Raw genomic sequence first — 12,846 nt, forward strand, 5'->3', positions numbered from 1 at the left:
GCTCTGCTGATGCAGTGATTTCCAGTCTTGTTAATCCTGGTCACTCCCAACGAGCATCCTCAACTCTGACACCTCCAGCTACCTCCTGTCTTTTTGTTACAAACACCGTCTTCAAATACTGCAGGTCTCACCACAGTCTTTTTCATTCGTGCACATGTGTTCTATTCTGACTATAATTCATTTTCCCTGGAGTGCATACCTCCACTTCTCCAGGCTTTTCCCACCTGCTACCAACTCTCACTACATCAGAATATACGAAGACTCCTGACCTCTGTCTGTCAACCTGTTCATCACCACAGCAAACAAAAAGAGGCTCAGAGAGATCCCAGACGTAATCCCACTAAATGTATATCAGTATTTTTACTGCAGTATGTTGTCTTTTTAATGAGCACGTTTATTAAAGTAATATTAGATATTACTTAAAAGTTTGTTGTGAAGCATTTTGTATAATTTTGTTTGACCGTTTTTACTGCGTCTTTATTTCTTGTACTCTTTAATTTAAAATATGATAACAGAAAAACAATGTTCATTATATATTTGCATAATTTTGTTTTTTGAATGTAGAAGAAATTTTCGCAAACACTCAACGTTGACTGACTTTGAGCTCCAACTTGAATCTGGGATCGATTAAGCGCAGAGACGTACAGACGTCACGTCGTGCGTCAGACAGTATGCATCGAACCTGAGCGCGCTTGTGTTGATGGTGGCTACCGCTGTCCCGTTCATTTCCTAACGCACCGGGACCAAACTTCAAGCGACAAGATGTTTCTGTCTGCTGCTGTTCGCTCTGCAGTGTCGCAGGCGGTACGGTTGTGATTTTTTATGGATCTGGGGAAAGGTTTGGGTGCAATTTTCGATAACTTGGAGAAAAAAAAATGCTATGACTCTTCACAAGGGCATGCAGTGGAGGCCGCTCAGCAAAATGACGTTGGGTAACACTAGCATGCTAGCTAAATTAGCTTTCTGCTGTCAAACTTTTAAAAGGCGATCGCTGGAAAAATGTGCAGCGAAAGGAAAACATAGCCGCTAGAATGGGTTTTTAGCAGGCTCGTGTACATGCAGTTGGCTTTAACTTCACCCTATATAACTGCTTGCATGGCTACTGTAAATTCACAGTATGGGAAAACACAGCAATATTAATCACTTAATATTAATCTAGCTGGAAACTTGGATCAGATAACACTGTTTACAATTTACATAAAGCAATGATTTACGTAAAAGTGGCTCAGCACAAGAAGTTTTGTGTATAATAACAGCTTGCAAAAGCTTTAGATCTGTTAAATATCAATTATACTGCAAAGTTTCTACTAGTAAAGTAGTAATTCTACACATTTGTTACTGTACATGTACTTAAGCTATCTAAGGTATTCACTATGCAGAATGTCACATTTCACAGTCATACACATCGTACTATCAGATCATAAATTTTGATTATATAAGTATAATCACTCCAACATTGCAACTGGGACTCATTTTAATTGTTTTATATACAGCTGTGCAGCTTAAACTTTAATAATAAGGCATAATGTGTTACAAGATGTATATTTAATATTATGGTGATGTAGAATTGTTCGCAGCTTCAGATTTCAAGAAAATTCAGTAGTATAAACGTAGTACAATTAATTTCTAAATATAGTGGACTAGAAATAGAAATCTATAGATTTGGGGTTATTAAGTTTTCATATCTTCTTTCGGACTAGTGGGAAACGTTAAAATATACACGAAGAGGTTTATTTTACACAACTTTACTCACCTTTACACTATTGTGTCATACTTTATGTAAATAAGATTTTCCAGTAACAAACATTTTAGTTTAATTCCACTTCATCGCTTTAGAGGAAGATTTCTCAAAATAATTTTTTCTCATACTAGAAAACAAAAATCTTGACTTTAGGCGCAAACTAGGGCTGGGCGATATATCGAGTTTTTTAAAAAAAAAAATTGATATATTTTTATACGAGATATAAGATGTGAAAATATCGTTTATATCGATATAGTATATGTTACGTTTTAATTATACTTGTGGAGCCGCAAGTTTGCGTCTCTTTCGTCCACTTTTGTCTCTACGCAACGTTACTCTGGCTCGCCTCTCCTTCACTGAACACAACTCCTCCTCCCCCATAGCTTCACCTACAGGCAGCGACAAGATGGACACGGCAAATCTCCGTTAACGAGTTACTGCGCATCGCCCCGTGCGTGGAGCTGGACGGCGTCAACGTGTTAACGACCTAACCACGCTAACGCCATGCAGCCCAGAGGGGCTGCACAGCCTACAATCCTTGCATTTTCTCAAAAGTTGACAGCGCGCCTGATGTATGAATTCTGGTTGTGCTTGATGACCGCGAACCGATTTTATGTGGAACACAGCGCTCAGCAATCTGTCAAAAATGTTTGAGTACGACTTTGGTAAACTACGGAGCTGTGGAGTAATACTTACTGTGCTTCAACGTAATATTACCGTACTTTGTGTGTATAAGGACCATAAATGACACCTGTTCAGAGTCATGGTTACATTTCAAACTCCAGGCTGTCAGTCACGCAGTAGAACTTGGGACTAGAGCAGCTGTGAAATCTGTCGTTGTTATTATGCTCAGCGTCCTTTAGTTTACATTTTGACTGCACAATTGTGAGCTTTTTGTTATGCACAAAAACAACATTGTTTTAGTTTATTTATGGAGCATTATTAATTAACAAATGCTCATAATATATTTTTGAGTAATTTTTTCATGTACACCTATGCTGTATGTTAATAAAAGTGCCTGTGTGACATCTGGGAAACAGCTTTAACTAAGAACTCTCTTTCTGTTCTTACTTTATGGAATAAAAAAATATCGAGATATATATCTCATATCGCCATCCAGCTAAAAAATATTGAAATTTGAATTTTGGGTCGTATCGCCCAGCCCTAGCGCAAACCTTCCATTTTATTGCTGTATGTATTTTAAAGTTTTATTAATAGTATAGTTGTGTACAAATCAAGGCAGGCGCAGCAGTCACTATAAATTTGACCTTTTACATTGAGCCAGTCAGTCAACAATTACCTACAGTCTTTAGTCTTGCAATCTTTGGGTCATTGATGTGAGATTCATATTTTATTATGTCTAAGTGCATCAGTTCTGTTTAAAATATGACTTGAAGGAGTTTAATCTACAGACTAACATTTAAATAAAATAAATAAGAGGTTTAGAAAACTAACAGATGATCTTAAATCACAATGTTAATTTGACATCTGCAGTTTAACTCCTCCCAGTTCCTGGTTCATTTTAAACTTTAAACACTTCAAACTTTTTTACTCGAACACCTGTATTAACTTCCCAAGGGCACACATATAATTTGAAAATGAAATTTAAATTAAATAGAAATTAAGTTAACGTTTACTTCAACATTATCCTAGTTTTACATAAAAACCTCATGTTTTGTAGGCCAGGAGTCTGCATCAGTCTGCTGTACGTGCTGGAGCTGGTGGCATTTTTGTGGTGAGTAGCACTTTCCGTTCCTCAGTGCACAAAATGTGTAGAAGGTGACAGACAAAAACAGAGTACATGCGGATGCTGTACACGCTGATGCTGTACGGGCTTTTTTTTATACATTGTGTGAGCTCATCATGGTGGGTTACTATAGATCAGCAGCTCATGGAAAATTTTGTAAATTACAGCAACAATTTGTAGTCATTTCTAATATTATCTATATCTATATTACTACTAAGTTTAATTGTTACTGCTCATTGTTCAACGCAGTCAGTCTAGCTGTTACTATGTCACACTAACATTGTTTTTTTAGTTACACTGGGGCAGAAGTTCACTTACTTCTGCAATTTTTGTCTATTATTGGAAAATGAATTATTCATGTTAATACATTTTAGAAGGGTTAAGAAAAAGATTTGCTGATGGACTTCATAAAACAGGATTAAACAGCAACACCATATCAGCTTTCTTTACTTGGTGTATGCATAAACAAATTTTCACAAGCATGGACTTTAATCACGAAACTTTTAGAAACTGTATTTATCCTCACCTTGTCTTATTTCAAAAGTGTATTCTGTCTTAGTGAGTGCTGCTCCAAAACCAGGGTTACACAGGTCACGGGAGAAGTGGGAGTCCAATTTGCATGTAACAATTGAGGCAGAACGATGGTCGGAATAATGTCAGAAATGTTTAAATGTAACCATTAATATCAGATACAGACAGACATTACAACAATCTCCATCAAACTTACATCACGCCACAAAAATTAAATAAATATAAACCAGAGTTTATAGAGCATTGAGGAGCGTTTGTGTTTTTGCACAAAGGTAAAGGCATTCTGGCATGAATTTTCCAACATTATGTCAAAGGTTTTAGAGCTACTCTTTCCATTAGATCCTCAAATATGTTTATTAGGGGATTTTAAAGGTTGGTACCCAATTACGAAAAAAGCCAACAGAAGTTCCTGGAACTGTCTCTATGCATTGTTAGAAAGTGCATAACCATTATGTGGAAGTCCGACTTCCAACTACCTATTTTTAGATGGATCTCAGAGATATGTAGATGTGTCCCACTTGAAAACATCACCTACACGCTCAGAAACGACTATAAAACCTTTGTTAACACTATACCAACTCCTTTATTGGACTGATAGGATCAAATGCAAAGGTTTTTAGAACTTATAAACCTACTGTCACCAGTGTCAAGTATTGTCCTTATGCTGTATTTTTGTTATCCTGATCTGTTTGGGTGGGTTTGGAGTGTGTTTTTGTCCATGCGTCACTAACTTGAAAATTTTGCACAAAAAAAAAGGCTCAGCCATTAATTGAAGACACAGCTCTGCAGTATGTTTGTGCAGGATTGATCCCAGTGGTATCTGTTTTCCAAAAGACCTTAATTTATCCAGGGAGGAGCCATTACAGCCACACGAAAACATCTTGTGATAATTTCATGCATTGGAAACTCTCCTTGGTTCCATAGTCCCCCGGTAGTAACATTGTTTTTAACCTGTGCTTGATTTAAAAAAAAATTCTTATGACACTCTTTTTTAATTAATGCATTGGTTGGCTGCTTTAAATTAAAAAACAAAAAACATTAAATTTCTTCCCTCCTCAATTTTTCTATTGCACAAAGGAGCTTTGCTGCTCACAAGGGGGCAGTGTGTGCAGAAGCAGAAATAATAGTTGTCTGTGTTGAGTCTGTTCTCTCGTTGGGTAGTAGCACCTGTTTCCCTCTGGGCTTACATGATGAACTGTTAATATTTTATCAGATACTGTTTGCAGCTCACAGATCTGTTACTCACGCATGAAAGTGGTAGCTGTTAAGGAAAAATTCAGCCTCAGTAGAAGCTTCACAAGATTTAATATATACACAGATAATTATATACCGAAGACGGTTATGTGTGTGTCTGTTATAAATAAAGTTTAATCTACTTTAATGTTATCCTTATTCTTTTTTAGCACAGAGATACTCCTGACAACAACCCTGACACACCTTTTGAGTTCACTGAGGAGAACAAGAAGGTGAGCCTCGCATCTGTGTTGAACAGTATTTTTTTAATGCACTGATGTGGTTTTCATTACCAGTAATAGCAGATAATTGCAGGTATTGATTTTGTGTTATTGTACAAAAGCTGGAATTTATTTTCAGAAATACCCAAGTTGATTGGCTTAAGATGTCTCTAGCTTTATTTTGTAACTAATTTAGTAGTTATTTAATTGCCTTTCCACCTTAATACACCAGACACAATGTATTTTCCTGGTATTTTTGTAGAAAAAAAGCTCAACGATAGATGGCCTACCTACTACTGTACTGTACTCTACAATTATAGTATCATTTAATTCATGTACATGAATTATATTAGGACTATTTCACTGTATAAATTGGCCTTATTGTTAAAATAAAAATGGGAAATACAGTTATGGAAAAATATCTTTTTCTGTTCACTGTAGAGGATTGAGGCGATCACTTCAATGTACCCAGAAGGACACAAGCAAGCAGCCACCATCCCCGTGTTGGATTTGGCCCAAAGGCAACATGGATGGCTCCCTATTTCTGCCATGAACAAGGCACAGTCATATTTTTAGTGTTTTCCAGCAGAGTGATGCTCGTCAACACATTTTATATAAATTTTGTATTTCAGGTTGCAGAGGTGCTGGAAATCCCTCCAATGAGAGTATATGAAGTAGCAACGTTCTATACGATGTTCCTACGTAAGCCTGTGGGAAAATACTTCATTCAAATCTGCACGACAACACCCTGCATGCTCTGTAACTCAGACAGCATCGTGGAGGCCATCCAAAACAAACTTGGTAAGAGTGCTTTTCCATTTTATGCTGAGAAACCAATGAAGAGATGAAAACAGATGAAAACAAACTTTTTTTTATTGTGTATGTTTGAGATAAACAGAGACTGAGAACAAATGTATAAATATACAGTTGCCATTGGTATTCAAACAATATCAAGCTGTAGCATCAAACAAGATTGAAATCAAGCAAGGAAACTGTCAACACACTTGAGCCTACGTTACATTTAATAGAGGACAAGGTTTGTTCTTTAAGTCAACCATAGTGAAGTTTTACTCTTCCTTTTAACTCGTATATGTGGCTAACAGCTGTGGCACGTCAGGCTTTAGTGCTCGAGTTAAAAATATTTGTTGTTTTAGTAAGACAATCTGTAGAGTGTCAGATGAGACTAGCTGAATATGAAGCGTCTCTCCATTTGGTTCTCCACAGGTATCAAAGTTGGGGAGACTACTCCAGACAAGATGTTCACTGTAATAGAAGTGGAATGCCTGGGTGCCTGTGTGAATGCTCCAATGGTTCAGATCAACGACAACTATTATGTGAGTGCTCGAGTCGTCTGTGCAGATGAACGTTTTAACTAAATTAACCAAATTAGATTAAAGCTCAAACGAGTTTCACAAAGAATGTGTACAGAGCACCGTTTCTGGAGTTCTCCTCTCATGTGGAAAACTCTAAAGGAAATTAAGAGCAGGGAGAAAAAAATAGAGAAATAATCAGCTATAACACGAGTGTTTTCTTATTCATTATATTAGTTTGGAAAAATATCAACTTCTTGAACCAAGTGTGATGTCAAAATTTTTCTTTTTAGATTCTTTTGTGGTTAACCATGTGAAAATAATTCTACCATGGGACATTTAGTTATTGCAAGCCGAGCTTAAGTGAATTACCCAATTAAAGATGACTGTGAAGGAGGAATTCTCCGCAACACCTCAGCTTGCTGAGGTATCATCATTAGCGAGAAAAGGCACAATGTGTGAATACCAAGAGTACCTTGTGCTGAGGTTGGCATTTTCTTATGTGAATAATTAACACTCAAGCCATACACACAGCCTTTGGAGATTAGATTAATTCAGTCATCAATTACACATTTAGTTTTACTCAGGATGACACAGTTTGCAAATAAGAGCTTGAACTTGTGTCGGGTTGTTCAGGGGCTTCTAAATATGAAGGTAGAAGCAGCTTTGGAGCAGCACACAGCCAGTATTAATTAAGCAGACCACCCGATTCAGTCTTTGTACTTAAGAACATTGTGAGATTTGAAAAAAAATGCCATAATGGTTTTGGGCAAGTCTATATCATTCATTTTTAACACTATGGTTCAGCTCTGCAATATCATAAAGTAGCTGTACTGTAAATAAAATAAAATAATTAATTAAAAAAAACACTATTTGACACTTGTATCCTCTTTAGCACGACTTGGAAAAAAAGCTAAATCTGTCAGAGCTGGTTTGAACTTTACTGACAGTTAAAGTCAAAGTTATTATTGGCTATAGTTATTAGTGGCCATAAAAAATAATTGATTGGAAAACTGGGGATGCGCTGATCATGAAACTCTGGCCCGATACTGATGTTTAAAATAAGCTGAAGACGGTATATGTACTTTTTTTTTTTTTCCTTTTTATCATTTTTCTGTTGTTGTTTACTTCCTCTTCTTGGTTTCCTCTTGCAGCCAAACCAAAAAAAATCTTCATTACAAAAATCCTTTCCTGTTTTAAAGTCGATTAGCTGTCTGTTATGCTGTATACTTTATAGTCAGGGAAAACTGATATGATACAAGAGATACATATCAGCCACTGATGCCTATAAATATCACTGCAGATGTCAGTATTCTTGTTTTAGTGAACAAGGCTGATATTGGCTCATATTGGTAGGCTCATAGATCTTACTATTGATAAATTGGTGCTGCCCTGCATGTCCTAAAGATCAACAATAAGATATTTTGAAAGTTGGGAAAAGTTGCTGTTGGGTGAAATACAGTCACTGACTGACATGGTCAATCTGACATTGATGTAGTATTTATCCATTTATTCAATTTAGAATAAATCATCATAATTTCCTTTGAATTACAAAGATAGTATTTAAAGTATTCCCCTGTCTTTAGAATATAATAGATCTTCTTACAGATTGGAGGATGTGAAAATCAAAACATGGACCATCAGATGACCAAAAGCTAAGCTGCTCTCATCCCTTATTCTAGGAGGACCTTACACCAAAGGATATCGAGGATATTATTGATGAGCTTAAGGCAGGCAGAGTCCCTCCACCAGGACCCAGGTACGTGCACAATTTGCATAATAGATTCTTATATAATTTTAAAGTCATTGAACTGATTGTAGATGAAGAAGTTTGTTCTTTTTCTATAGGAGTGGCCGATTCTCCTGTGAGCCTGCAGGCGGACTGACTTCCCTGACAGAGCCTCCTAAAGGACCAGGATTCGGTGTAAGATCGGACCTGTAGACATTTCTGGGCCACTCTCTGCTTGCTACAAAGGCAAGCTGTCAGTGAAACTGTTATGGTTAAGTCAGATATATTGTGTAAATAAATTGTTCCTGTACATGTTCTCAAGGTGTCAGTGTCTCACTTACATGGATTCCAACAAGGAAAACAAAACTGGAAACATGAAATGCAGGATTTGTAGCAGTTGTTATATTTCTAGATACTTCTAAGCAAAGCTGGCTAAAGGACTGGAATAGTAAAGCTTCTTAATACGTCAATGTAAGCCTAAAGCTAAATATTTTTGTGCATATTGTGATACTACATAAATAGTATGTATTTCTACCTCAGTAAGTTATGTGACAGTTTCCACTGTCATTGCCACTTCAGTGATGGCCACCTATGGAAACCTTATGAAGGGTTTTTACTTAAGTATGAATCACATCCTTTGTACACTCAAATTCATTCAAATATGACATCTCAAAATTACAGCATAGCACATGCACAATAAGATGCATATTCCTACCATGTATGCCCCTATGGAAAAATCATGTAATTAAAAGCTAACAGTACAAGCTAAAGCTATTAGATGTTTATTGAAGTACTACACATGCTAAAACAAAAAGTATAAAGCCTTTTTAATTAACACTAGCTCTACCAAAGTCATTTTTGGTCCTTAATATTTTGTTCTGAATTTTACTGGATGTAAATATATTTTAGTGGACCAATTTTAGATGTCTTTCAATTACTGTGGATCAGTGACATTTAAATTGTTTATTCATAAAGAAAACCTTTGGTAAACGGTAAATACCACCAGATATGCTGCTACGCATGGTGTAACAAATTATGATTAAATTGTAAAGTTATTTTACTACATGTTACCTCTATTTAGTTCATTTCAAATGTGGTTTATTGACATTGTTTCATTATATTTGGTTCTGGACATACATTTAAGACATTAGTAGAGACTACCTGATGGTTCTGACAGGAATAATATAAAAATTATTTCATCTAGTACATGTCCAATTAATATACTCCAAACTAGACTGTGGGTAGTATCATTGTGACTGACTTTATTAACAAAAGAACCACGTATTGACCTTAAGATTCCGCCTGCTTAAACACCTTTAAAGTTGATTCATTCAAGACATTACATGATAAACACAGCCCCCTTAGCCTTGAACAGCACCCCACTTCCTACAACTGGTCCTGTCGTTTCATTTTCATCCCATCCCGAGGCCGTTTTCATGTCTAGCCGGTACCCCTCCCCCACTTTCCTCGTACCAATACGCTTTCAACCCAGCTCTTCTCTGCAACATATAACATTATGCACGGTGACGCATGCGCAATGCATGCAACATGATGCAAATGTCACTGCGCAACCAATTCTAAGCTGGCTCATACACTGAATTGGCGGGCTAATAGGTCGACTTAACCAGATCGGCTAATTACTGAAACTGCGGCCTGAAGTCCGCAGCCATGCTCACGACAAAGAAGGAAAACGCCATTCCTCTGTTAACCTCAGCCGTGATCTTCGAGAAAGTTCCCACTGACCGCAGCACAGCAGCGGAAAAGATGACGTCAAGTGCCCATTCCTGTTCTCTCTCTCCCTCTCTCTCCCTCCTTTCGGTTCAAATACACACGCTCAAAAGCCACTTTGAGGTGCTACACACACCGCTAACGTACAACATGTCTCAGCAAAAAGCGTATTCTTAAAATTAAAGATGCGAATTTACTCACGGCTTCGGTTAAATGAAAGTTAAACCGTTTGACACATACCCATCTACAGTCTATCCAGCAGACGCAGACCTTATAAGCTCGGTGGTGCTCTGGTGGTCACATGATTTCTCCCTACCAATGAAAATGACGCTTGCATGTTTTGCTAGGTTTTTCTCCGAGAGGACGAGCGACGAACGGCTTGGATGTTTTCAAAACCAGCGATGAACGTCACACAGCCGTAGGCTACGGTTAACGTCCAGTATTTAGGAAATTAACTGTTAATATTGCGCAATAGTCACATATAGCGGAACCTGAATGAGTCGGTGGGAACGTGTAACCCCTTTTAAAGGTAAGCGCAAAACGAGGTTTCTTGTTTGACTGCCTCGGATCAGGATGGGTAAAAAAATCCTAGCAATCTGGCTAAGTTGTACTGCAAGCTGGCTAACGTTAAGCTAACTTGACGTAAACTGCGTGCGAAAATGGGAATGTTATGTGTTTGCGTGGGCTTGGTATAGTTGTGCGCCACGTGCGTTACACACATTGAGGACTTATTCTACGCTAACTGAAATTTCCACCCCAGTAACTGCCTTTAGTTGCTCGGTGCTTTCAAAGCGAGGATACAGAGCGCTGATAGGAAAATGTCGGGGCGAAGCAGAGCGAGCTGGGTTAGCTTCAGACAGCCAGACAGCCAACGGGGCTGTGTAGGTCTGGGAACAAGCTCGCTAGCTAGCTTAGATTAAGCGCTGGGGAGGGGGATCGTTGTGAGGGCAGTAAAGGAGCTGCAGTGGGCTTTTGTCTCGGGCTGTGCTGTGCTCCCTGTGTTGACTGTTGCTGTTTAATCGCGAAACGTGAACTTGAATTTGCCTTGTCCTGGCCAAGCACTAGCATTAGACAACATATTTACTCGCAAGACGAATTTCACCGCCAGATTAATCAACTAACACCACAGCTCGTGTTTATTATCTATGTCCAAGTTGCGAATTTTAGCGCTCAACAACATTACTTTTTGATTATTGGAAGCACGAGCGGCATTAACGTTGGTGGGTGGTGGTTTCTGCAATGATCGAGCCAACGCCACTTCGTTTATTTACAACCAGCGTAGTTTGGCGGGACAGTAGCAGTCAATATGCTGTAAAATGTAGTTATGATTTGTAAATTCTCTCAAGGAACTAGCATAGCTATTAGAAATCCGGAGCTTGCGCCTCCCAGGCAGTGACTGTGACATCTTGGGGGTGTGTTGCCTGATACAAAAGCTGCTTGTCTTTACATGGCTATCTGTGCAGCAACCCGTCTGAATCAACCGAAACGTCAACCTGAAATTGAACATACGTTAAGTTAAAGAGTTTTATTGGATTGCAGCACGTCTACACTGTTAAATTAAGCTTTAATTTTTTTTAGAATCAGTCCGAAATTGGTCCTAGTGGCAGTATTTTTAAGTGACATCTGTCTCATACAAAATACTGTGTATTCGTCTTATACTATTATATTGAATGCAGTATGTAGACAGTGTAATGGTCATATTGTAATGGTGTTTAATTAATCTGTTTTTTCATACAGTTAAAAAAAACAACAGTATTAAATGTAAAATATATTTTTTTATGTCTTTGTTAAGGAACAGCACATGTAAATACAGTTAACTGGCCATTTTAAAATAATTGTTTCATTTTCAATATTACAAGAAATGTTCATTTTGGGATCATGAAGAAGAATGCTATTTAGCACCACAATTCAAACATGAAAACGTGTCATATTTAGAGATTAACTAATCGAGCAGCTGCTTAAAGGTTACATCAAAAATAAAACCATAAGAAACCAACTGTCAGAAACGCATACTCTTATTGTCTCTTTTGGGGGGCTTATTTTAATTTTGGAGACATGAATATTGACTTGAATACTGCTAGTGTTCTAGAAACCTCCATTTACAATTTGAGAGTTACTAAAATAAAGCATTAGTTGTTACAATTCAACTGTTGTGCTGACAATTGATTGTAGCATCAGCTTGCGTCTGTGGCCTTTTAAATAACCAAATCTTACAGGAATGCATGAAAAATACTCTTAAAACAGGGTGATCTGTTTGTCATTTCAGTTAAAGTTATATTTAGTAATTTCACTCTTTAGCTGACCTTAAACCAGGAACTGATTAATTAAACTGAATTTGTTAAGATTATAGAAGGTTGTATAACAGCAAGCATACTTCCAGTTCGCCATGACACATCATAATTGACCTTACTACTAAGGAACAGCACTTAAATACCTTAAATGGTGAGTCCTCAATGATGAGTAAATTCTTGCGCAATTGTAATTACAATTCCTTTAGAATAAATCTTGTTAAATCATTTTTTAAAACTTAACCTTAACCTCAGCTGCAATTTAGATAAATCACCAGGACCATGCTGCAATTATTTGCTTATTAACAATGTACTAAG

General features: G+C 37.4%; 2 protein-coding genes across 3 annotated transcripts in view; both read left to right on the forward strand.

Moving 5' to 3' along the window:
* Positions 1-646: 646 nt before the first annotated feature.
* Positions 647-8,829, forward strand: ndufv2 (NADH:ubiquinone oxidoreductase core subunit V2). The gene is made up of 8 exons (XM_086273358.1): positions 647-804; positions 3,423-3,476; positions 5,423-5,485; positions 5,915-6,031; positions 6,106-6,274; positions 6,698-6,807; positions 8,466-8,542; positions 8,632-8,829. The coding sequence occupies exons 1-8, from the start codon at positions 763-765 to the stop codon at positions 8,723-8,725; spliced, it is 726 nt and encodes a 241-aa protein (XP_086129484.1). The 5' UTR covers positions 647-762; the 3' UTR covers positions 8,726-8,829.
* Positions 8,830-10,584: 1,755 nt separating this feature from the next.
* ankrd12 (ankyrin repeat domain 12) overlaps positions 10,585-12,846 on the forward strand; it is a 41,702-nt gene continuing 39,440 nt past the window's right edge. For both annotated transcript variants that reach the window (XM_086271204.1, XM_086271205.1), the window contains exon 1: positions 10,585-10,769. The gene's annotated coding sequence lies outside the window, so the exon portion shown is untranslated. The remainder of the gene's footprint in view (positions 10,770-12,846) is intronic.

This window comes from Aulonocara sp. 'chitande type north' Nkhata Bay, linkage group LG18 (genome assembly GCF_057382095.1).
Source record: "Aulonocara sp. 'chitande type north' Nkhata Bay isolate Kocher_YH1m ecotype deep benthic linkage group LG18, A_spYH_male_GT1.1, whole genome shotgun sequence".
NCBI classification, from domain to species: domain Eukaryota; kingdom Metazoa; phylum Chordata; class Actinopteri; order Cichliformes; family Cichlidae; genus Aulonocara; species Aulonocara sp. 'chitande type north' Nkhata Bay.

Bases quoted from the DNA above. Each gene is read 5' to 3' on its own strand.
- ndufv2 (XM_086273358.1), top strand. From the start codon at position 763: ATGTTTCTGTCTGCTGCTGTTCGCTCTGCAGTGTCGCAGGCG. The intron at 805-3,422 runs GTACGGTTGTGA...CATGTTTTGTAG, and splicing joins GCTCTGCAGTGTCGCAGGCG to GCCAGGAGTCTGCATCAGTC. The intron at 3,477-5,422 runs GTGAGTAGCACT...ATTCTTTTTTAG, and splicing joins GAGCTGGTGGCATTTTTGTG to CACAGAGATACTCCTGACAA.